At 33.1% G+C, this 25,117-nt stretch overlaps 1 protein-coding gene across 5 annotated transcripts in view; it reads left to right on the top strand.

Moving 5' to 3' along the window:
• Positions 1-24,860, top strand: part of CDH12 (cadherin 12) — an 887,545-nt gene extending 862,685 nt beyond the window's left edge. For 4 of the 5 annotated variants that reach the window (XM_074329053.2, XM_088796454.1, XM_074329051.2 and 1 more), the window contains 4 exons: positions 12,044-12,165; positions 16,053-16,170; positions 20,115-20,366; positions 23,330-24,860. In XM_074329053.2, the coding sequence (XP_074185154.1) occupies positions 12,044-12,165; positions 16,053-16,170; positions 20,115-20,366; positions 23,330-23,829 (992 nt within the window). In that variant the 3' untranslated portion in view covers positions 23,830-24,860. The remainder of the gene's footprint in view (positions 1-12,043; positions 12,166-16,052; positions 16,171-20,114; positions 20,367-23,329) is intronic. The other variant, XM_074329054.2, reaches the window with a different exon arrangement.
• The last annotated feature ends 257 nt before the right edge of the window (positions 24,861-25,117 follow it).

Genomic DNA, 25,117 nt, shown 5'->3' with positions numbered 1-25,117 from the left:
TGTAAAAAATATAATTATTTAAAGCAATGACATTTTTGGTCATTTACTGTTACACTGCAATAGTTGACTGCAGAATTCAGTGACACCATATGTTGGAACTGTGATTTCTTGCTTATGGGAGTATGGTTTTCTGGTTTGTTGGAGTGGGAAATAAAAAAACACAAATCTCTGTCATCTGCTTCCATATAGTGCTCCATCCGTTGCCACTGCTTCAAGGGCTGAAATGGACTGGCGGTAAAGGCACCTGTCCAAACAAGGTGATTTTGGAGTTATTTGATGTTGGGAGGCTCTGGCATCCCATCTGCATGGGAACTTGAAATGGACACCCAGTGGGAGACCTTGCAGCTTCCTAACTCCAGGCTGGTCTTGAACAGCAGGCAACCTTGGGTGGCTTAATAACATGATTTCTCAATTTCAGCTCCTTTCTGCTGTGCCCACTTAACTCTGAGAAAATTCACACAATCTTGTCTTTCTAATCAGGCAAATTACAGGCTTCTCTTCTGCTGCATCCTTTCTCTGTCCTGCCATCTCCTTTCAAATCTGCCCTCCTTGCTCAGTTAGGCTCTGAAAACAATCCATCTAGTCAGCAGTCCACCTAGTCAGACATGTTATCCAGAGAACAGAATGTCAGTCTCCCCTTTTTTGATCCCCACTCCCATTCTCTTTGTTTCCCTAAAGTCTCCTTTCACACTTGGCGTCGTTCTTTCCTCCCTTACCACGTCTTGTTACAGTTACATTCATTATTCATGCTTATTGTTCCTTTCATTCCCTCAGTTATTCCATTTATCTAGAATTTTGGGGACAGTGTAACCATATTCTACTGAGAAAATAAACTTTAGTTTTCTAAGATCTTTGGCAAGTATGTTGAAATGGACTTATCTTTATTGAATATAAGACCTCTGTGGACAATGCTATGTTCCCTCTAAGGTCTTGGGCATAGTAAGTGAGTAAGTGACAAGTGACTAGAGGCAGTCTTTTTAAATAACTTCTATTTATCAAATACTTATTGTCCACAATAGAAGATTTTTTAATTAGGAAACTACCCAATCTAACTTGAGCTGCCTTATGAATGCACACACGAAACACGTGCCTGATTTTGAAGTAGGAGTAGTATGTCCCATACCTTTAGTCAAGGTGAGAGTCTCAGGATAGTTCATCGATCCCCTGTACTGTGGCTCTGAAAGGTCTTTTCTCTCCAGTGGCTAACTAGGTCACTCAAACCATCCTCATGGGATGGGAGCCCTCATAGTAGCATGTATAGCACCTGCAGTCAGAGCACTGAGCTTCAACTATTTGGAAGATGGAAGGATATTATGTACCCTCACGGTGGAAGCAAGTGCCATCAATCCTCAAAAGCTTAGATTTTATTTGTTTATTTGTTTAAATCTTAGGGAGTCCTGTTTTTAAAATTATAAATATCATTAGGGTACATGCTGTCTCTGCCACTCCAATCCACTGTCCGTACTATTTACCTAAGTTAAAATTAAAAAACCGTAGGGTGTGGAGTCTTAAAGGTTATGTTGGCCCTTTTTGGGACATATGCAGACCTGTGACTTAGACACATAATCCATAAATGTGCACAATATAAGAGTGATGCCAAACTAATATTTCTAAAATATCTCCCCCTGGTCTTTTCCAGTATCTATCTAAAGATAGTTGTGTGGATTTTAGAGCCCTTGGGAAGTCTGCTGGAGTAAATACTATACATCTGAGTGAAAAATAAAGAGGCTAAACACATACCGTGTGGAAATTAAAGATTCCGCAATAAGACTAGCTTATTGTGGGCTCTTTTTTGCTTGAATTCAGAATTTAAAAGTAAACTTTATTTATATTCTAATGCATAAGACTGTTTTCATCGATTGAACTAGTCAGCTGAGCAGAAAACTATCATCATAGTGAATGAATGAGAAATAAATAGCCCCCACTTGCCCTGCCAAGAAGAACAAAATTGTGTAAGTATACCTTACTGCCGATTGAACTAGCATATGTTTGGCTCTGAGTCTTCTATAAAACCTCTCAGGCGAAATGAAACGGTACAATGATGGAACAAATTTCAATTAATTAAAAATAAGTCATTAATCAGTGTTGCTATAGTTGGAGATCCAAATAATTTTATTAGACTTCTAATAATTCTTTTATGCATTGCTGCTTTGCTGTTTTTATGATACTAATCTTGAGACTTTTTAAAGACATGGAAGCTCCAAAAATTCACTTAATTCCAATTATCAGAAATTTTCAACATGCAAATATTTCTAATTTTTTTGTTGTTGTTTTTTCAGTGTTACTATAACAAACATTATTAGGCAAAAATAATGAAAACTAATTACATTTAAACCCTAGAGCATATTTTCTATAATTATAAAATAAACTGATGATGCCAGAGACAAATATTTTCTTGATCATATAGTTATCTGGATGACCATGGATTGTTTCCATTCTAGTGGAATAGGTCAAAAATCAGTGAATTGACTTACTAAATGCTGTTTTTGAATAAAATTATATATATATATATATATATATATATATATATATATATATATATAATTATGAATTGAAATTAAATTATTGGGTGTTTAATTATAAGTTTACTCAGTATATAGAACTGTTTTTTAAAAGTTATTTTCATTTCAACACAATGTAAGTTATATCATCTTCATATGTACAGAAAAATAACCTCTGGGATTACTATCCATAATTCAGATTCAACATAAATGCATACATTTGTTTTTATAAACTTGTGTAGAATACTATTTATGTGCAAAGCACTATTTGTTTTGGGTTAAGAGAAAACTAAGACTGAAGTTTATCCTTAAAGATATTATAGTTTAGGAGTAATTAGAAATTGACCAAAATAGAGAATTTTAGTACATTATAACTGTGCAAATTATGCTGAATTCCAGGGTCTTCAGATTTAAGAGTACTCTCATATAACCTCCAGAGCAAGGTTGCAAAAGTTTATGACTGATCAGAATGTGGTCATTAAGTAATGAAGGATTTAAATAGAAAGAAATAGACTTTGCAGTAGAATTTTCTGAAATATTTTGTCTGCCTTCATGCCAATTAGTTAGCCACGAAATGTGTTCTAGGCCAAATGAGAAGTAAGTACCTATTTTTTGTAGAATTATAGTAAGTAATGATAACTTAAACTAATAAACTAAACTATTCTGATAGTTTTATATGTATGAACTCAAGGTATTATTGCCCACACTGTATGAGTGAGGCTCAGAGTAGGAGACTCATTATAGGGAATGGAGACTCAGAGATATTTCGTTTGTAGCCCAGGGTCACACAGTGATTGATGACCAAGCTAAGATTTGGAATTCTCACTCCAAAACACAATTCCACAGGGACAACTAGTCACTTGCTATCCTTCATTCCACTTACTTTAAATAGGCTACTAGTAAAACTAGTCAAGTTTTTTTTTCATAAGTATAGATAATTAAAGTGTAATAATTTAATATATGTGTATATATATACATACATATATATCCATATATGTGTGTGCATATATACACACACACATATATACATATATATGCATGTATGTATATATAAATATAAATATATATATATATATATATGTAATGTACATATAATTGAACTGAAATTATTGTTACTTTTGATGTCTATCTCTCTAGCTATATATCTAGCAAGCTATATTTAGGCTTGTTAGACTTTTTACCTATTAGAATTATTTAGGTATTTTTGCATTTTAGAGATAAAATAAAAAGACAAAATAGTAGAATAATGAAATATGTGTGCAATGTTATGTGTATGACAGTGGTGTCGTTTGGTAGATTTCTATCTATGCCATATAAGTATGTATTATCAGATTAGTGACAAGCTACAAGATTCTCTAACAACTTCATTGTGAGGGACCCTTCAAAGTGATCCTTTTTGATAATTTCTCTGTATATTGAAAGATTTTTGTATGTCTTCACTATGCCACTTCCTACTACTGGCTGCTCTCAGAGGCAATGCCTTCCCAGTGCCAAAGATGTCAAGAAAGACCCTGGACAGCCTGGGATGGGAAGTGAATGTCTAGTGGCTCAAGCAGGTCATCAGTGAGCTAAATGGAAAAACAACAACAACAAAAAAAAAAACACTGAAGACTTCATTATCTAGGGTATCAGCAATCTGGCCACCATGCCCACTGGCAGCATATGGCCTTCTCTGCTGCCCTGAGATCTGCTGCCCTGAGATCTTCAGCGCCTGCTGCCCTGAGATCTTCAGCGCCTGCCGCTGGTTTCATCCCAGATGCAGCAAAGGAGAAAAACTGGAAGAAGGAGTCCATGGATGAGTCCATGATGACATGGGATTTGGCTACTTCGAGTCCTGCTCCCTACAAAAAGTGATAAGATATTTTTTCTGATGTCTTTGGTATCACTTTTGCCACATTTTATTCAGTAGAAGCAGGTCACTAGATCCAGACTACACAGAAAGTCAGAGAGTTACATGAAGGTAGCTCATGTGGATATCAGGAAGTGGGGATTATTGGGAGCCATTTTAGAAGGTTGCCTACCATACTGTTTCTTGGCAGCCAGAGAAGTCATTCTAAAAGTGAAGAACATTTAGAAAGCATATTACCTGGCCACTAGGCACTGAAAACTCTGTGAAAAAAACAACAATCTGGCTGAATTCATTAAGTACACAATAAAAATATAAAGTTCTATTTGAGAGAAAAATAATTAAATAATTATTTTTGGACAATAAATAGTATGTCAATAAGGATTGTCATTGAGCATCATCTTTAAAAGATGAGAAATATATTGTAATTTAGGAAAGGAAGATATTCTAGGTTGAAGAAACATCTTCAGTAAAGGCATAGAGGTATCAAAGTTCATGCTGAGCTCAGATATTACAAGTACGGTGGTGTAGTTGGTGTCTAGAATTCACAGAGGAAGTACGGAAAACGCCTTCAGAAAGGAAGCCTGAGATCTACGTTCTTAGCAACTTTCAAATATGCAACGCAGTACGAGGAAAGTCTCCATGTCACACATTGCCGCTGGTATGGCAACGCCTGTCAAATAAAAACAATACGGTGTGTCCTCATCCACCTTATTCATGGGTCTGGCACCAGGTGACTTCTGGCGCTTCCCCAAAGTCAAAATGGCCATGAAAAGTAAACATTATGAATTGATTCAGGACATCGAGGCAGAATCAAGGCAGCCACAAAAGCACAACTAAAGACACTCATGAAAAAGACTTTCAGAACTGCTTCAGAAAGTGGCAAGAACCATGGGATAAGTGTGTTCGAAGTGAGGGAGAGTGTTTTGAGGGGGGTTAATGGCAATGTGTCTTTTACTACTATATATATATATATATATATATATATATATATATATATATATATATAGTAAATATGTATATAATAAGTATATATAATAAGATATATATATTTATAATATTATATAAGATATATAGTATTATATATATATATATATATATATATATATATATATATATATATATATATATAATTTAAACATTCACCATGTATTTTGATGACACCTCTCATGCTCTTGGACCTGCATTCCTATAAGCCAGCACTGGGTGATGCACATTGTACCCGCCTGGGTGACTGTGGTTAACCTCACCAGGATCAAACAACAAGGGTGAGTCTGGATTCTCTGTGGTGTTTGGGCAGCAGACATTTCTCCCTAATTTGGCCAGTCTTTTTTCAAAAAAGTAATAGTTATAAATCCTATGCACTTTAACTGATAACAAGCATGCTTGGGTTGGCCTTTTCTTCTCTACAACTGTTCTTTAACTTTTCAGCCCTGGTCACCTGCATCAGAGTAATCTGGGACAGTTTTAAAGGACATATCTCTGAACCCCAGTCAAGATCTATTGAATCAGAATTTCAGAGAGCACTGTTAGAAATCTTCATTTTAAACAAGCTCCATATGTCATTCTAGTGGACACTAATTTTGGAACCAGCATGCCAAATTCTCTAGTGTCCTAAAGATGAGCATGAATTTGGGGGAGTGAAACAGTGGAATCACTTATCATGAGTAGACATACTTACTTAGAGAATGTAGTTGACTTTTGGGGACTAATTATAACCACTGGATTCAAGTCTAGATGGAAGTTATTGTTTTCTTCCTTCAGTTGATCAAATAATTGTCCTTCTTTTACTTTTCATGGACACCTTACTTCACATGAATGAATCTAGGTAGTTTATCCACTGTTCTGTAATTTCCCTTCTTTTTTTCCCAAGCAACGATGTGAAACTATTTTGTGTTTTCAAAGAAAGGTAAGTTAGATTTATACTAGTATTGACAACATTTCAGTAGTGCTTATAAGAATAGTACTTTGAAGTAAGAATTCACATCATTTTTATAATACTAAATAGTCATACCATTTCATAAAGACTTGATATATCATGGAAATAATAATAATTAACACCACCATAATCATTAACTTAATTTTGAAATACCTTTTTTTCTCACTAGTATATGCTGTGTAAATATAATGAATTCAAATTTATGTTGTAATAGCTTATGTTTTAGACTTTCAACTACTTATGAGTATACTAACATAATCAAACTGCTTAAGCGTTTAATATCTCCATCAAAACCATATACACAACAATAATGCAAAACTTATTTTTCTTTTTCTTAATTAATATCCAATTTTCTCAGGAAATTAAAAGTACATGATGAGCTTTTCACCTAAAGGTAGAAATTTGGATAAAAAATTATATATAGATATATACAGAAAATTCCTTTTAACATCACATGCAAAAAGAAGGAAAATAAAAAATAAGAATAACATAATGTTAACATGGAAAATAAGTAAATAAGCACGGCATTGTGGGTTCACACAGAAAGATACAAGGGGAGTCCTCCAAAGAACGCAGCATCTAAACTGAAAGAAAATTCCATTGTGATGGAATTAGTGAAAGCAGGATAAAAAGCTATTCTAGGTGGTGAAGACGACATATGCCACGCTCCAGAAGTGGGAGAAAGCCTCAAAGATGCTGAAAGAATTATAAAATAATTTAGTGTAGGAGAAAAAAAAATGAGAATAAGTAAGAGGTAAAATTCCTCTGTCTGTCTGTCTGTCTCACTGGGTCTGTGCTCTCTCCATACTTATCTCTTCCCAGTCATCCTCTCCCACAAAGAAAGAGAAACCAGATAAGAAATAGGAAGTTTTTTTTCTCTTTTTTCACTCCTGGATGTTCTGATGTTTTGATCTGATCCTGAAGTAAATAACTAAACACTGAAGAGATATAATAAAAGACAGAATTTGATTTGACTGATATTTTTTGAAAATTTATGTTGGTGGCAGAAAGGTGAAAGGATTGGAGGAAAGCAGGATTGGAGGGTGGTAGAAAAAATAGTAAGAGGATTCTGTAATAATTTGAGAAAGAAACTTTGATGGTTTATAAAGTAATGACAGAGGAGTTAAAAAGACATGGAGAAATTAGAGAGAAATTTAAGAGGTGGAATTGACATAATTGACATCACTGGATGTGGGCGTGAGATGAATGAGGAGTCACTACTAGTGAATGGCCAGGGGTCATTCAGGGAGAATAGTGGAAAATAAAGAAACAGAACAGAGGTATTGGGCAAAGATTGTGAGTTCAGCTTTGAACAGGTGGAATTTGACATTCTAGCTGCTTATACAAATAGTCACGTAAACAGTGTGTACACTGGTCAAGAAATCAGGCTGGAGATCTAGGTTTGATAAATTTGAGATTGATAAACATATAGAGTAGTGAGTAAGTGAGTATGAAAGAAGAGAAGTGGGTCAATGTTGTATACCTAAGCCACTTGAAGGATTGGCAGAGGAACAAGCAGAAAAGCAGGAGAACAAACAAGATGTTCATGGGTAGAAGTGAACAGAGAGATATTTAAAAGGTAGAAACAACATTTTGGTCAACTAATTTGATGAGGATTATATGAGAAAGGGAAGGATAGAGGATAAAACACAGCTTTGTGTTTTGTGTATTATATTCTCATTGCGTCTGTGACTTGGTTATAAGGAATGGAAAATAATATATAATATTAAATTATTAATCGTTTATTATATTTTTTGCAAGTGTGTGTTTCAGAAATGTGTTTGTTTACTGACTAGCACTTATTAAATAGTTGTATAAAATCACCTCCTTCTCATATCAAATCAATAGTGGGTTTTACGTGCCTTCAAAATACTAATTTAATTTTGCTGTGCTTATATTAAAGGAAGTCACTTGAGGATATATATATATATATATATATATATATATATATATATATATATTTTTTTTTTTTTTTTTAATTATGGACAGTTTAACATAAAGTGAAATGGCATCTAAATTTAAGTCCTGTTGACCATAGGTGAATTCAGGGAAAATGTGTTGACTATTGTGGTGTCAGTGGGTCATGATTCACAGTTTTCCTGTTATACCATGTTTGCCCGAAAATAAGACCTAGTCGGACAATCAGCTCTAATGCGTCTTTTGGAGCAAAAATTAGTAAAAGATACAGTCTTATTTTACTAGAGTATAAGACGGGGTCATATATAATATAAAATATAATATAATATAATGTAAGATAATATAATACTGGGTCTTATATTAACTTTTGCTCCAAAAAACACATTAGAGCTGATTATCCGGCTAGATCTTATTTTCGGAGAAACATGGTATCAGCTGTATCTAACTCACCTTTGTTTCTAAGTTCTGTTTGTTTCTGAAAGTGTATTTATTTATTTACAATTTGATTTGCTAGCATGTACTAGGCACTGTGTTAAACTCTGGAATTTAAATATGAATATGATGCAGTTCCTGCTCTCAGAAAGCTCATAATGTCAAAGTCTTCATGTTATTGCAAACATTTAAAATCAATATGTTTCCCCTACTGTTTTTATTGGAGAAAAAATAAATGGGTGGTATTTTTAAAGATGTATTTTTCTTCAGAGATCAATTTTAGTCACCAATAGCACAGAGGATAATAATATTTTACTTTAGCATAGGTGTGTAAGAATAATTTAATTCCTATTACGGATGGCTCAGTCTACTAGAGATCATACTACTATAGCTGAACAGAACTCTTTAAATATGGCTTATCTTAACTTGTCATTTTAAAGTCAAGTGATTTAAAGAGAAAAGATAAAGAAAACCTATATTTTTTAACACTGTATTTTGCACTGTGGTATTTAACACTATATTTTGCTCAGTTTGCACTATAATTCAGATCATGTATTATCCTAATGATTTATATCTGCTTGTGAAAAGTTCAGTGCTTCCTTGAGTACAGTAGTTCTTGAAGAAAGATGTCCCTACTTCCTCTGCCAGAATTTAAAAATATAAGATGACATTTTTCAACTTGTAATTATGAAAAGTTTTACAATGTACAACATACAGAAGAAGAGAGAATAATGTAATTAAACCAATAAACCCATCACTCATTATTGGCACTATGAGTATGTTGCTTTTTATTGTTTTTATAATTTTATTTCTATCCTTGTTTGTGTATTTGTTTTATAATAGTCATATTGATGATTAGTGATATTTAATTTTCGGTAATTCTGCAAATCCTAAAGTGCACTGGAAAATATCACACAGCAAATATTTGTCTTAGCTAAAATAGCATAATCATCCCTTTGAAACATTTTTAATAAGATGTTACAACAGTGATTATATTTTTGTGACATATTACTAATTGGGACAGATGTTAAAATCTGTATTGGAGGAAAATAAATAATTTAAAACTACCAAAAGGGAATTACTTATGGGTAAAAATTGGATTTAATTGTAATATGATTATACATCATGACGGTTAATCTCTATTATAACTATAATGGCCAGAGAAGTCTCATCCCCTTTAGAGTGCATCCCATACTCACACTAACTTAATAAAACTGTAATCCCTAAAAAATAAAATTTAAAAAAACAAAAACAAAAAAACTTTTCTTTCCATATGGCTTTGGAACTTTTGCCTTATGTACTAAGTAAAATAGAAAGTAGAGACTTATTTTTAAATTGTACAGCAGTTGAATAGGTTAAGTTATTCATATGAACTTATTAAACTCTATCCTGTATTATAAATTAGTTGTCTATTTTGTAAATAGGTATATAATTTTCAAATGCTTTTTTTCTGATACACAATATGTAATAGAGCTTAGGACATAGACTTGGAACCAGAACACCTGGATTCAAAACCCGTCTTACTACCTACAACTTATGATTTTTGGAAAAGTTACATCCCCCTCTGTTCCTCAGAGTTCCACATACAATAATGAGGATAATAGTAGTGCCCATATCAGAGTTGTTGTGAACCTAAAATTAATTAATATACGTAATAGGTTTTAGGATATAGATACATTGTAAGCATTGTAAAATATTAGGTACTGATTTTTTAAAAATATTTTTTTTAGTTTGTTTAAGAAAGTGAACATGGTTTAACCAAATTATTGAAATTTATCTACAATTTATGCTGTATGAGTAGTTAATAAGAATATCAGAAACAGAACTAGATAATCTTCACAAAGTGCAGTTGGTAAATGAACAAAAATAATTTACCAAAAGTGGTCCAACCTTTTGTAAAATACCATCTGTTTAGTACAACAAACTCATGGATTAGGGCCTATTAATATCAAGTGTTTTATATGAAAAACACTGAGTTCAAGAAATTAGGGCCTATTAATATCATGTGTTTTATATGGAAAAAAACTGAGTTAAATAAGTTTGAAATCTTAACCAAATCTTAAAAAAAAAAAATAAGAGAAATGCCCTGTAACTGATTTTTTTTAAAAATAATAGATATTTTCTGCATCTTACTCCAAGATTACCAATACACTTTCTATAAACACATCCCATATTACACAATATACCATTTATCTTCAGTATATGTTATCTATATCTTCACTGGTACATAATGATAGACTTTGCTGTGCCATATGTGAATATGTAAACATTTCTTAGGTTACTGCTTATAGTGCTTTTTAATTTTTTAAAATAAATTTTAGCGCATCAGCATATTGTAGACTTATAGCAATCAATCATGTGGTGAGAGTTCGTATGCGTTCTTTAGAAGAATCCAGGTCGAGATCTAAAATGGCACCGATATTGTGAATCTTCAGTGGCACAGCAGATGAAGAATTTAACACAAATCAATCAATAGAGAAGACACGGTGGAATAAACATGGCATTTCCAGAGTCCTGGGTTTGAATTTTAATTCCCCATTCCTCTAGAAGCGCGATTCTGGGCAAGGTCCTTCAACAATTTGGGATGGCTTATCCATCTGATAAACTTCATAAGGTAAAATTTTGGAATAAATGAGTTAAAACATGGGTATTGGTATACTTTGTTAGATTAATTATTTCTAGTCTTCTTCAAAAAATGAAAGGAATGCAGATAATATATTGTAGGCTGGGGCTAAAACTTGAAATGGAATTTTGGCAAAGACACTTTTTCAAACGAACATCTTGATACTGGCAGGAAGAAAAGCTTGTTTACATTTTTTTTCTTTTTTCTTTTTTTTTTTATCATGGGAAATAAATTGTAAGATGCATCCTAGCTTTCCACATCCTCTTAGTTCTACTTCCGTATGTCTGTTATTTTAATTTTAATTTCTAAAAATCCCTCTCTCTTTCATTCTCCTTGTAATTTATCATCCTTCTTTCCAAGAGGAATCATTTTGTGAGTGTTATTTAAATAGATAATTCTACCTAATAAAGTTTTAATATAGAAATACAACATCGGAAAACATTTCATCTAGTGAAAAGTATCACTACCGATGATTAGTTCTATTAACTAACTAACCGTGGCATGATGGCTACACTTGTGATAGGCAGACCTTACCTTGGTGGTGAGTTTCAGGGAAAACACTGGCATAGTGCACTGCCACTGCTCTGACAGTAAAGCTTTGCTACCTCATTTATTCATCCTTTTATCATGTATATTTAGCACAACATCTCAGAGTTTCCCATAAAGGAAAAGTCCTTCAGGTTCTATACAAAGCTTTTCTTTTTTTTAATTTTAATACTACTTCCCATAAAAGTAATAACTGACCATATTTTCTAATCATCATTTTTTCTTTATGTTTTCAACAGGTAATCCATTGTTAACTAGCAAAGTCAACATATTGATTAATGTCTTAGATGTCAATGAATTTCCACCAGAAATAGCTGTGCCATATGAAACAGCTGTGTGTGAAAATGCCAAACCCGGACAGGTATCTTATCAGTATTGTTCAGAGTGTATAAAAATCCACTACATGTATGTGTTTTTCAGTTATAAGACTGTGCATGAATGTGTATACACATATGTGTGTGCATATATGTATATTATGTATGTCTATAATGCATATATGCATGTTATTTTTGTTTGTGTTTTTCTGGATCATGTCTTGATAAAAGAAACCATAAGAGATAGTAAACTCATAAATTAATGGTACATTTATGAATGTGTTGTTAATACCACAGGAGATAAAGTCATGATGGCCTAGTGAATAATCTTTGTATAATAATTAAGGTGTAGGATTGCAGATTCTGCCATGTTTTCCATTCATTTACTGTAGAATTTTTAAAGAACTTGTGACTGTAAACTGAGTAATCAGCCAGTTTAGGGTCCCTCCTTCTATTGTTTCTGCTGCTTTACTCACGTGCTTTTATGAAAGAGTACTGAAAATTCCTTAAGCCCATGACAAATGCAAAGCTGGTGGGTTATTTCAAATATCTGAATTACATTTTCCTTATTAAGTCAATATTGCTCGAGGAGAGGTTTTAGTGAGGAGATGCCAGGAGGGCAGAACATAGTTAATGAAAGTTACTGTCAAAGCCCTAGGATTTATGTGTGTGTATGTGTGTGTGGGGGGGTGGGTAACCAGGTTTTCTCTACCCTGTTATAAGTGAATGAATGAATAAAATAAAACAGTAAAATAATGAGAATAAGGCATAAGCAAATGAAACAAGAATATGGTTAAACCAATACTGTGTACCTGGGTTCCAAAGGAAAATAATATGTTGGTATGCTTTGGTTTGAAGTACATTTCAAACACCTTTACGTAGCATAACTGCTCCTCTAAGTGAATTTGAAGAGTGTTGATTCTTACTTGAAAAAAAAAATCTTAATGTTTGCAACAGCATTTTTGAAAAAGACCATTCTTTAATCTATAGTATTTGTTTCAATGTAAATGTCTTCTACACTTTGTAGGACATTTCTCTCATAGTTCTAATCCTGTAGTGTCCATTAAATTTAATTATTAAATTAAGATGAAATAAAACTACAAATCAATATTCTGATTTACACTCACCCCATGTCAATCAAGTACTTGATAGCTGTATGTGTTATGAGTGACTGCCATTTTGGTCAGTGCAGATGTAGAATTTCCCACCAGCACAGAAACGTCTAGTGTGCTGTGCTGCTCTAATCCTTCTTTTGATAATTTGGGGAAAGTATTAATTATATTACAGCATGACTTAGTCATATTTTCCAAAGTGATAAATGTGCCTCCTTGATTGTGAATAGGCACAGAAATGTATTTAAACCAAGTTTTAACCCCATTTTGATGTTAAACGTGCCCACAATTTACATCGGCTGAGCCCCGTGCCTGCTTTAGTGTCTAAAGTAGTGGATGCTGTGTGAATGTGTACCTAAATAAATACCTGATTTAGTTGGGAAGTTATAACAGGTTTCCCACAACTTACCCATTTTCAATCTTCCAGATTCCTCCACACTCACCCCCAAAATCCAATTCTTTGTTTAAGTATCAGGACATTAATTATTTTATATCAATCAGAATCTTGTAATGCAATAAATGAAAGTCTTTTGGGAATAGAACTCCGCTTAATGCTTCTGTGTTTGTCTTGTAAATTAGAATGTTTAGAAAGTTGGGGATAGTAGAAATTATTAGAGATTATTTCATTTTCTTATGTCTGGACAAATTGGCGAGGAACATGATAGGTCCTTGGAGGCTCTTTTTCTAATAAATAACTTTTGGGCTTTTTGTGTCCTACTGGACCACATTTATGTATAAACCATTGCCCTGAACACCTGTTGAGTTTTCACGGAGTGTCGTATATAAGCACTTTTTGCTTTTGACCCCAGCCATTCTGCTCCTCATCTAGGAACTCTGCATAGGAACTATTTTTCTCCTCTGGACTATAATTTTATATGTATATATGGATGTATCACCTATCTATCAAAACAGAGAAAGGTGATACCACATAAACCAGTAAAGATTTAACAGTGAATCACTACATATTTATATGAGAGTTATTTTCCTTAGGGAAATTAGTCCCAAGTGACAATTCCAAATAAATACCAGTTTATGCCAAGATTTTCATGTCTCTGCTGTTTTAAAGGGCTTACCTTTATTCTAAAGTTATGTTCTTGATATCTCTTGGGGCTAAATGCCTTTAATTAAGTAAATTATTATGTTACTTGTCAGTACTTAAAAGCAAAATAAAGCAAAACTTGACAAATAGGTACTGATCCCCAAGTAATTTACAGAAATTTTACAGATAAGATATAGTGATGTGAGCATATGGGATTATGTAAAAGAAAGTTAAAGTTTTACACAGTCTATATGGTATTCTTTGACATTCCATGATCTGACCTTTGGTGGTGAAATCTGACCTTTGGTGGTGAATTGTGAAAATCTCATATGACAGTCATAAACAGTAAATAGATCCTGTGCGACTGATTTACACTGAACCAGAGAACCGAAATTATCACTAGTGGACCAGGTTGTCAACTTACAAATTACTAATACTGCACTAGACACTCAAAGTCCCAATATACATGCCTCTGTGTGTGTGTGTGTGTGTGTGTGTGTGTGTGTGTGTGTGTCTGTGTGTGTGTGCACGAATGTGTATGTGTTTATGCACACACAGCTATATAGAAGGTTGATCATAGTCATAATATTGGGTTTTAACCATGAAGTCAAACCAAAAAATACTAAATAAGTCACATATTTAATGGTATCAATCTAAGATCACGTTACATACTTTGCCCATTGGAACCAGAAGAGAGTACTTGAAACCTGAGGTGTTCCCAAATATAGTTGAAGAGTGTGATCACCTGAGCATCGCAGTGCTCTCCCCATACTACACACACTTCCTGAAATTCATTCTGATGCAAAGCCATTGAGTGTATTAATAAATAAATGCTTCAAACTGTGCTGATTTGCTTATTTATGTAGTGAATTATAAATTTCACAGTTGTGCTCTCAGAAGTTATTTTTATTTTTAAATTAAATGTATTGGGTGACATTGGTTGGTAGAATTGTATATATTTCAAGTGTACATTTCTATAATATTAAGTTGGTGCAAAAGTAATTGCAGGTTTTGCTTTTATCTTTAACCTTTAAAACCGCAATTACTTTTGCACCATCCTAATACATCCAAATTCATAAAGACATCTTATTGAAGTATCAGAGTTTTACCTCCAATGTACACAATGTATGGAAGCAATTTAGGAAGAATTTTGAAACAGGATGAAGACCTCTTATTTCTTAAAGGAACTCTATGAAAACATAATTTGTAGTTTTATTCCTTGAGGAAAAGCAAACATAACTAAAACAGACGTGGGTACTTTGCATCTCTTTTTCTCAATTTTATTTATTTATGAAAATAAATCTCATTCTCATAAAAATAACTATGTTAAAATTTTGCTAACGCCAGGGCTTTTAAATAATCACAGATTTTTTTTTGTCTCCGGTAAGCATTTTCATATTTAGGTTACACTTATTTCTTAGCACTTATTTCATGTAATTTAAAATGCAAACAAAGTGCATTTTAATTTTATTTTGCTTGTTAGTGAGAATGTTCAATGCTGTTAAGCTTTTGAGTTATGCACATATTGATTTGGAATGCACCCATACCCTATGATTGTACCTGCCATTATTAACTGTAAATGTTCAGATATTTGTTTTGCCATTTTTAACTGTAAATGTTTAGATATAAGATTATGTGTAAATAATCGGTCCACTGATATGAATCCTCACAGTGTCACTGCTGTCACCTCACTTGCTTTATTAAATAAACTCGTCAGCCTGGTGTGTAAAGTTTCTTTTGAAACCGATGACTGACGTGAAGTTTCATCTCCACTTTGTTGCAGACCATTCAGACAGTCAGCGCTGCAGACAGAGATCTTTCACCCGCTGGGCCGCAATTCTCCTTTAGATTATCACCTGAAGCTGCCATCAAACCAAATTTTACAGTCCGTGACTTCAGAAGTAAGTTTAACCACATAAAAATTCACCTCTTATCGTGTAACTCCATAAAAGGACACAAAGGTAGAAATTGATGCTTATCCTAAAAGCACCCAAGTTCATACGATATGGAAATCGATATCTGAGAAACATAAAATTGCGATAGCTAGTAGTTAATAAATATTTATTATAAATTATTTTAATCCATATAGAGTATCTAATGAAGCAAACGCCTTCCATTTAGAATGCAGACAATCTCTGAATGAGGCATTCAATAAAAGGCCGTCTGGGATATAAAATGCTTTTCCTGTTTAAAATATATCCTTTTTTCTACATGCACATTACTTGTACGTACAAATAGGTGACTTCTTAGTATCCATGACTTCTCATGCATATATAGATATATATCTATATATAGATATACATATATCACATTTTCTTTTTCCATACATTGATAAAAAGCATTTTAATAGTGGAAATTAAGTTTTACTGGAGTAACCCATGGTGCAGCACAGATTAAAAATACAGGCTTTGTAATTAGAATGATATAGGTTTCCATTCCCACTCCATTACTACATAAAGGGCAGACTCTTAATGCATTAAGTTATACTAAATAATGTCAACCTCATAGTATTTATATTAAATAAAATATTATGTGTATTTTTTAACACAACACCTAAACATACGTACAAGACCATTTTGCTACAATCTGTACCATCATGTCTACTCTTAATATTTCTACCACCACTACTAGTACCATCACTACGACCACTGCTACTACTAGTCACACTGTCATTTCTGCTACTCTTTCAACCACTTCAAAAAAGTAAGAGACGGGGTTGGAAATATTAAGGCTCACTACTGCTCCTTGTTTCTGATTTTATTAGTCTGTGACTTTGGGTATTCTACCTCTTCTTAATTTCCATACTCTAAATGATGGTGATTAAGAACACCTGAGTTTACAATATGGAGGAGGAAGAAGTATTACTCAGTTCTATGCTTATACAACAAATGAACCAATTGTAATGAAATGGTGATGATGAGGGTGATTAATAGAAGTCAAAGGATGTTTTGAGGAAACTTAGTTTTCTGCAAATACTTAGGGGAAAAAAATGTCTCCCCACATTTTGTCACAGAAAGAAATTTAGTATGATTTCCTGCATTGTGAGGGATGGCTACAAATAAAACAGGGTCATAAATATGAAGGGCCTTGTGAATAGAGAGACCACACATTTTCTCATGAAAACTGGAGCATTTTGGAGAGTAGACGTGAATAATATTAGTGATTTCAAATTGGAACAACATACATAAAAATAGGGCTAAGTCAAACCAGAGATATGGTCACTGAGTCTGCAAGTTATTTAAAGAGATTATAACTTAAATCCACTGACTTGAGAAGTCTTTGAAAGGTTTACACAAGAGGATAAAGTGTTCAGATTTGCATTTATGAAGATCAGGTTGGATATAGTGTGGAAAAGACACTAGAAGGATATAAGACTGGTTCAGATGCTACTGCAGAAACTGGGTGAGAGAGTCTTAGATTAGGATAATGGTGGTGAGGATAGAGACTAGTGGATGGAAATCGGATTAATAGGGCTTAAAGCTAGATCTCTTAGATTTTATATGTGATATGCTGGAGAAGAACACTAATCACACTTTCACATCATTGGCATGGGCACCCAGGTAGATGATCACATCATTCAGTAAAGTCATCATTGGCTATTTTCCACCATTGCATCCTTGTTGGAGTATCTATATCTAATTAAATATGATAATGTGAAGCAGATCGCCTTGCCCCAGAGCAGTATTCTCTCATACTCTGAAATGTGCCTCTCATGTAGCATTTACCATATTCCCTGTTTTAAGTTATATTTGTAAGTGTAAAGATTTTTTTTTTTCAAGTGGATGGAAACATTTTTTTTCACCTCACATATTTTATATTTACCTTTTTTTTTGTTTTGCGAGAACATGTAAGTTCTACTCATTTAGCAAATTTTAATTATGATACAAAGTTATCAACTATAGTCACGTTATACATTAGATTCTCAGACTTATTCATCTTACAACTGAGAGTTTGTACCTCTTCCTATTTTATACCCCCTACGTCTGGGGACCACATTTCTATGCTCTGCTTCTATGAATTCAACTTTTTTTTTTTTTTTTTAATTATTCCACATATAAGTGAGATTATAGAGAATTTATCTGTCTCTGTCTGGCGTATTTTACTTAACATGTCTTCCAGATCCATCCACTTTGTCATAAATGACAGAGTTTCCTTATTTTTTAAGGCTGGATACTACTACTACTGCTACTACTACTACTACTATGTATAGCTATAGATATATATACATATATACATATAGTACATTTTATTTATCCATAGATTGATAAAACCATTTTAATAGTGGAAATGAAGTTTAATATTTTTTGCATTCCCATTATGGACAGCACAATGAATTTTTATGTGGTTATATATCAGTAATAATCTACTGGAATAAACAATAACAAAAGGTAGGCTGCCTTTTGACCTAACATGCATTTAAGAATATTAAATTTCTACCTCCCCAAGTTCAGATACAATAGTTTCTCTGACTTTCCACTTCTATTAACCCTTTTCACCCAGATTTCAAACTTTGATCCTTGACTGTTCCTTCTCCCCAGACTCAAGTATCCAATCATCAGTTAATTCAATGTTAATTCAACTAGTTTCCATTTTTCCATTCCTACTGTCACCACAGGTACCTGAAACCACTTTCATTGGAAATATTATTATACACACTTGACATCTTAATATTTTAATTTAAAAATATCCTTTCTGTAATAACAAATAACTCTTCCCATACCAAAGTCCATTATATCATTTAAAGTTTTTTCACCTTGGATCTTCCTACCAAAATGAATAGAGAGAAGCTGCCAATATTATTTGTTGAAAGTAGCATCTTCAAATAGACAAATGAAATATAACTGAAATAGTACCATTTTCATGACTTTTTTTTTACCTGATTCCAAAGTGTGTGTTACATATGGCTATAATAAACTAAATATTAACAAATTTTTAAAAATATAAAAAAAAATGTTTCTAGGAGTTACTTCAATAGACATAAAAATAATGTTATGAGTAAAACAAAATTTTCATTACTATGTGTAGAAATAAAAGAAGTAAAGAGCAAATGCGTGCAAAAGGATGCTTTCAATAGAAATACTAATTGCATTTATATAAAACTAATAATCATTATTGTCTTGGATTATTCCAAGTAAATATTGCTATTTTGATTTTATCAAAAGTAGAATGAATTACTTTTGTGATTAATGTGGTGATTATTATACTTCATGATGTTGAAATTTTTTAATGAATCTTGATGTTATTAACAAACTTTTTTCTTCCACGCTAAGTTTCTTACACTGATGTGCAAAGTTAAAGTATAGATATAGATGATATAGATGTAGATGATATAGATATAGATATAGATATAGATATAGATAGATATATAGATATAGATTTGGGGGGGAAATCAAGTTTTAATCTGAAATAGTAAATTGATATTTTTGTATTTTAAAGAATTAGTTCTTAAATAAGATTGTTTGCAGATTCATATTTTGTAATAATTTGTTCTTTTATCACATAAGAAAAATAATCATAGAATTGATTTTTCCCAATGAGATTTTGATGTCAGAAAAAAATATGAGTAAACATGTATACCTCTTGTTTTGTAAACCATCCTATATTCTTTTGAATAATAAATTTATCTTACACCAGAGAAGATTAATGTGTCTTCTTTGCCTAAAGGTTATTTTGATTACCATAGATTCTATTTTGGTACCTTTCATAATGATAAAAGAAAGAATTAAAATATGGATATATTTTACTGATTCAAGAAGAGCTTCCAACTGTTTAATAAACATCAAACTTTCAGATTTAAAGTGAAGCTTATAGTAACCATCTTAATCACTAATGTCATGTTTTATAGACAACACAGCTGGAATTGAGACCCAAAGAAATGGATACAGCCGCAGACAGCAAGAGTTGTATTTTCTCCCTATTATAATAGAAGACAGCAGCTATCCTGTCCAGAGCAGCACAAACACCATGACTATTCGAGTTTGTAGATGTGACTCTGATGGTACCATCCTTTCTTGTAATGTGGAAGCCATTTTTCTACCTGTAGGACTCAGTACTGGGGCTTTGATTGCAATCCTACTGTGCGTTGTTATACTCTTAGGTTGGTTTCAATATTATCTATCATCTGTCTATCTATCTATCTATCTATCTATCTATCTATCTATCTATCTATCTATCTATCTATCATCTATCTATCTGTCATCTTCTGTGTGTCTTCTCTCTCCTCAGTAATGTAAATCAATGTTTCTTTGCTGAACTGCCATACATAGAGAAGGAAGAGGTCTATCTATATTGAATTATATTATATTTAATTAAAATTAAATTTTGTTTCATGCCTCATGGATATTGCCATAAGTCATAAATCAATCACATCATCAAAAATACAAAAGTTTGTTCAAGCCTTAGGGTATTTTCAAGTAATAACCATTTGTGGAACTTGCCTCAATGAAATTTTCTATAATAAATATCCTATTTACATCAGTGGCTTCTCAATTCGTTTTACATCCTAGTAACCATTGCTTCCTAAGATTTTATATAACCTTTAAAAAATATACTAGGTGAACAGTGGTTGCCAAGTACCAGTTTAATAAATAAAGAAAAGAGAAAGAACAGGAAAGAAAAAGAGAGAAAGTACAGGGACATCTTTTTTTTCCTCTTGTTTAAACTGCCAGCCAGAAGCAATGTTTATTCCACTTTTCTCACCTCTCCTCACATCAAAATTCTAACCATTTCCACTAGAACAGAACAGACCACACTTAAATATCTAGAAGCACTGCAAAGGAAAATGATTGACGTGAATGTATTCTGCAACATCTCTATGAGAATAAATATAAACCTACATTTGGGGTTTCCCTCTTCCGTCGACTCTGTTCAGCTGATTCCATGTCACTTATTAATTGCTTCCAGAATCACAAGAGAAAGAGAGATTTTATATTTTTCTGGCCGTTCTTTTAAATTCCAAGTGCAACAGATACAAAGTTGGACACTGTAGAATCAGGTTATATATACATGTTTATTATTTAACCAAAAATTCTGACAAATGTAGATACCTTCCTTTATTTCTAAGATAAAAAACAACAACAACAACAAAAATTACTAGGGTGTAAAGCATGGAGTAAGCCATTATCTAATAGTTTGTGAAGAACATTTTCTGAGTCATAAACTCACGTTGCTTTGGAGGATAAAGTGCTAGTCCAATTTGCATGATGTAGATATTAATCCACACAAGTAACCTTGGTGCATAGAACAATGTATGTTTTACAACTTCATAATTCATAGTAAATTATATCTGTCATCTGTTTGTATTGATGATAGAAACTTTAATATGGCAGATTCAAAATAATGTTCTCAAATCTGAAATGGAAAGTGATCAATCAGGTGTTTAACTTCAAATCAACCGTTCCTCTCTCATACTCCTCTTTTCTCTAAAAGCTTGCTTAGTCCTAGAGTATTAGCATACCAACCTATCATGATTTGGAATATTCTGGATGCTTGCCTCCAGCCATGGGCCCTGGTACAGTGTAGCAATTCATCTTGCCCAGGTCAACCTTATCATGCACTGACATCTGCCACTTTTCATCCAAACACTTACTGTGTGTCCACAGTGTGCCTGCACTGTTCTAGCCCTGTGAATTTGTTAGCATACGCAGTAAATGTTGATGCTCTTAGTCTTGCCATGGAGTCTACTTAAAAGTCCATCTACTGTTTGACTTCCTTAACCAATCTCAGATTCCTTTAAATCGTTCAGCTTATTCTTAACCATTTTCATATCCTTCCTGGAGTAAGGGGAAGTATAAGAAACATGTGGTATCCAGATAACTTTTAGGTGACCCTCAAGAACATCTAACTAGTCTCTATCTCAGTCATGGCAACTCTAAAGCCATTTTATACCCAAGGCTTCTCTGTGACGTTTGCAGTCTCTTGAGTACTTCCCGCATGAAAAACTGATATTCTCTTTAGTTCTGAAATTTGCCTAAACCCTCGGAGGAGAACAGAGTGCTAAACATCTCTGTAAGGCCCATTGTACAGAAGCTCTACCTATATCTCCTCCCTACTTTCAATTTATTAAACTCTAATTTTGGAGGAGGAGGGAATAAATGAGCTTTCATTATCATTCAGTGTCTTCTACTTTCTAACCCTATGGCAATTGTCTTCCAGGTTTGGCTGTGGTAAATCAAACACATTTTGTCTTTCAACCTATTTCCACTGCTGTCGAGGAGAGGGCATATTATGACAGGCAAAGTTGAGAGCTGATGTCATGCTTTGTATTTGTGTCTATTCATTCCTACAAGAAATGGACACTATAAATTTAGTGATAGCTGTGAGAAAACGAGAAACAGAGATTCAATAATGAGAGCATGTCAATTAACTATTTAAAAATATTATCATGCTTCATGAATGTAACCTGAAATGCTAGACATTTGGTTTGGGAAATGTCTCAATATGTCAGGACACGGAATTTAAATAATTAAAGATCTTAGTTGATATGATTTCTAAAAATATGGCCTGTATATTCTATATTATTTCTTTCTCTCTTTTTTTTCTGTCCTTATATTGCTTTTGAAAGTGATTGCCACATTTCATTAGAAACACAATAACATTACAATTGGGAAACATTGGTTTGAATAACATCTAAGTGTTACTATGGGCTATAATATTCAAGTTATACTTCGATATAACATACCAATGTTATACAGCTTTGTGCTTAGAACAACCATTATTATTATTTTTATTTTTGTAACACCTTTTCTACCTCACAACAAAATATTTAAATATAGTATACATATAGTAAACATAAGGCTACAATTGTTTGATTGTATGAATAATTTTGTGATGATTTTTTGCTAGTTAAAATTTCAAAATGAGGTTGAGTGTAGACAATGAAAAAACTGTAACCATAAGTATGATTATTATTGATTACAGTACGTTTACTTGGAAAATCATAGAATGTCATTAAGGAAAATCAACCAGTCCTGGTCTTTTTTTTTTCTTTTTTTTTTTTTCTTTTTTTGTGAGGAGGTGAAGTGACATATTCTCAAATTGCAATTTTTTGTCTTATTCTAGTCATAGTTGTGCTGTATGTAGCTCTGCGACGACAGAAGAAAAAGGACACCCTGATGACCTCTAAAGAAGACATCAGAGACAACGTTATCCACTATGATGATGAAGGAGGTGGGGAGGAGGACACTCAGGCTTTCGACATTGGTGCTCTGAGAAATCCAAAAGTGATCGAAGATAATAAAATTCGCAGGGATATAAAACCAGACTCTCTCTGTTTACCTCGGCAGAGACCACCGGTGGAGGATAACACAGACATAAGGGATTTTATTAATCAAAGGCTACAGGAAAATGATGTGGACCCTACTGCCCCACCATACGATTCATTGGCAACATATGCCTATGAAGGAAACGGATCAGTAGCAGACTCCCTTAGCTCCATAGACTCTCTCACCACGGAAGCGGACCAGGACTACGACTATCTGACAGACTGGGGACCCCGCTTTAAAGTCTTGGCGGACATGTTTGGCGAAGAAGAGAATTATAATCCTGATAAAGTCACTTAGGAAAAAAAAAAAAAAAAGACTATAACACAACCAACAGGAGAAATTTAAGAAAAAGAAACACAAATAGAAATATCACACACACACACACACACACACACACACACACACACACACACACAGCCCTTCCACAGGCTTTATAGGACAAGATTCCTTTGATTATCTGGTTTCTAGCAAGTTGCTATATTTATCATGTTGTCAGTTTTGGTTTATTCTGCCAACACAAGATAAATCCTGTTATATGTACTTGCTTGGTTTTGTTTTGTTATTTTGGAAATGCACTGAGACAAGCTCAGGCCTATTAAATACAATGTACTGACATGACAACCTAGAACGAAGATAGCTATGTGGCATCACGGTGGAAGAGTGTTCGATTTTTCTTAATTCCACTAAAGTGCCTATTGAAACTCTTATCATTTAAAGTAGTGTGCAGTACACTCTGCTGTGATGGCACTGCAGGATTCAGAGACACAGAGGACGGAAATCAAAGACATTGTCTTATGCCCCGAAGCAATAGCAACATGCTGACTTCTAATTCCCTTTGAGGAAAAACGAAGAATACTTTTGGAACTCACCTTCTTATAATTCAAAGTTGTTGTTTTTTTCTTTCTTCAACTGTATGCCGAAACACATTTGTTTTCCTACCCTTTCAGAAAATTGAAATAAATGTGGTAATAAATGAAATATGTCAGTCTTAAGTTTTAAAAGAAAATTTTTGATCCTATCATTAGTTCATATTAAAGCTGTTCCTTAAAATGCTACTTTTTTCCAAAAAAATAAAATTTTAAGAAAGAACATTTTTAAAAATTCCTCTTTATAAAGAGAGGCCTCAGGGCTGAAACTCATCTTAAAATAAATATTGGTTTTGTTTTAATACTGTGCTGGTGTGTGGAAGGTTGGTTTTAACAAATGGCCAGATCATTGAAGTCTTCTTTCATAGATAAAATTTTTAGTTATGTTTCTATGAAACTCTTGGGGGGAAAAGAAGTGCCATTAATTTAAACATGGGAAAAATACATTCATTATACAGCTTCTCAGAGATTCTTACAGTGCAATGATTACTTGATGACTAAAGAAAGTAAAATACATATCCAATAATACAGGATGAATTCATAGCATGTCTAAAAATTATTTGATATACATGACTAAACAAATAAAAAATCAGGGACTTCAGAACTTTCAAACCAACGACTAACTCCTAAAGTGAACACTAATGCAAAATCAAGCAGTGGATTTACTTATTTTATTAATATGAATTTAAACATTGTCATTATTTTAGAGCTTAGAGTTG

The sequence above is a fragment of the Rhinolophus sinicus genome, chromosome 3, assembly GCF_057876585.1.
Source record: "Rhinolophus sinicus isolate RSI-liver-muscle chromosome 3, RSI-T2T, whole genome shotgun sequence".
NCBI lineage: Eukaryota > Metazoa > Chordata > Mammalia > Chiroptera > Rhinolophidae > Rhinolophus > Rhinolophus sinicus.
This window is presented reverse-complemented; position numbering and strand designations above follow the sequence as displayed.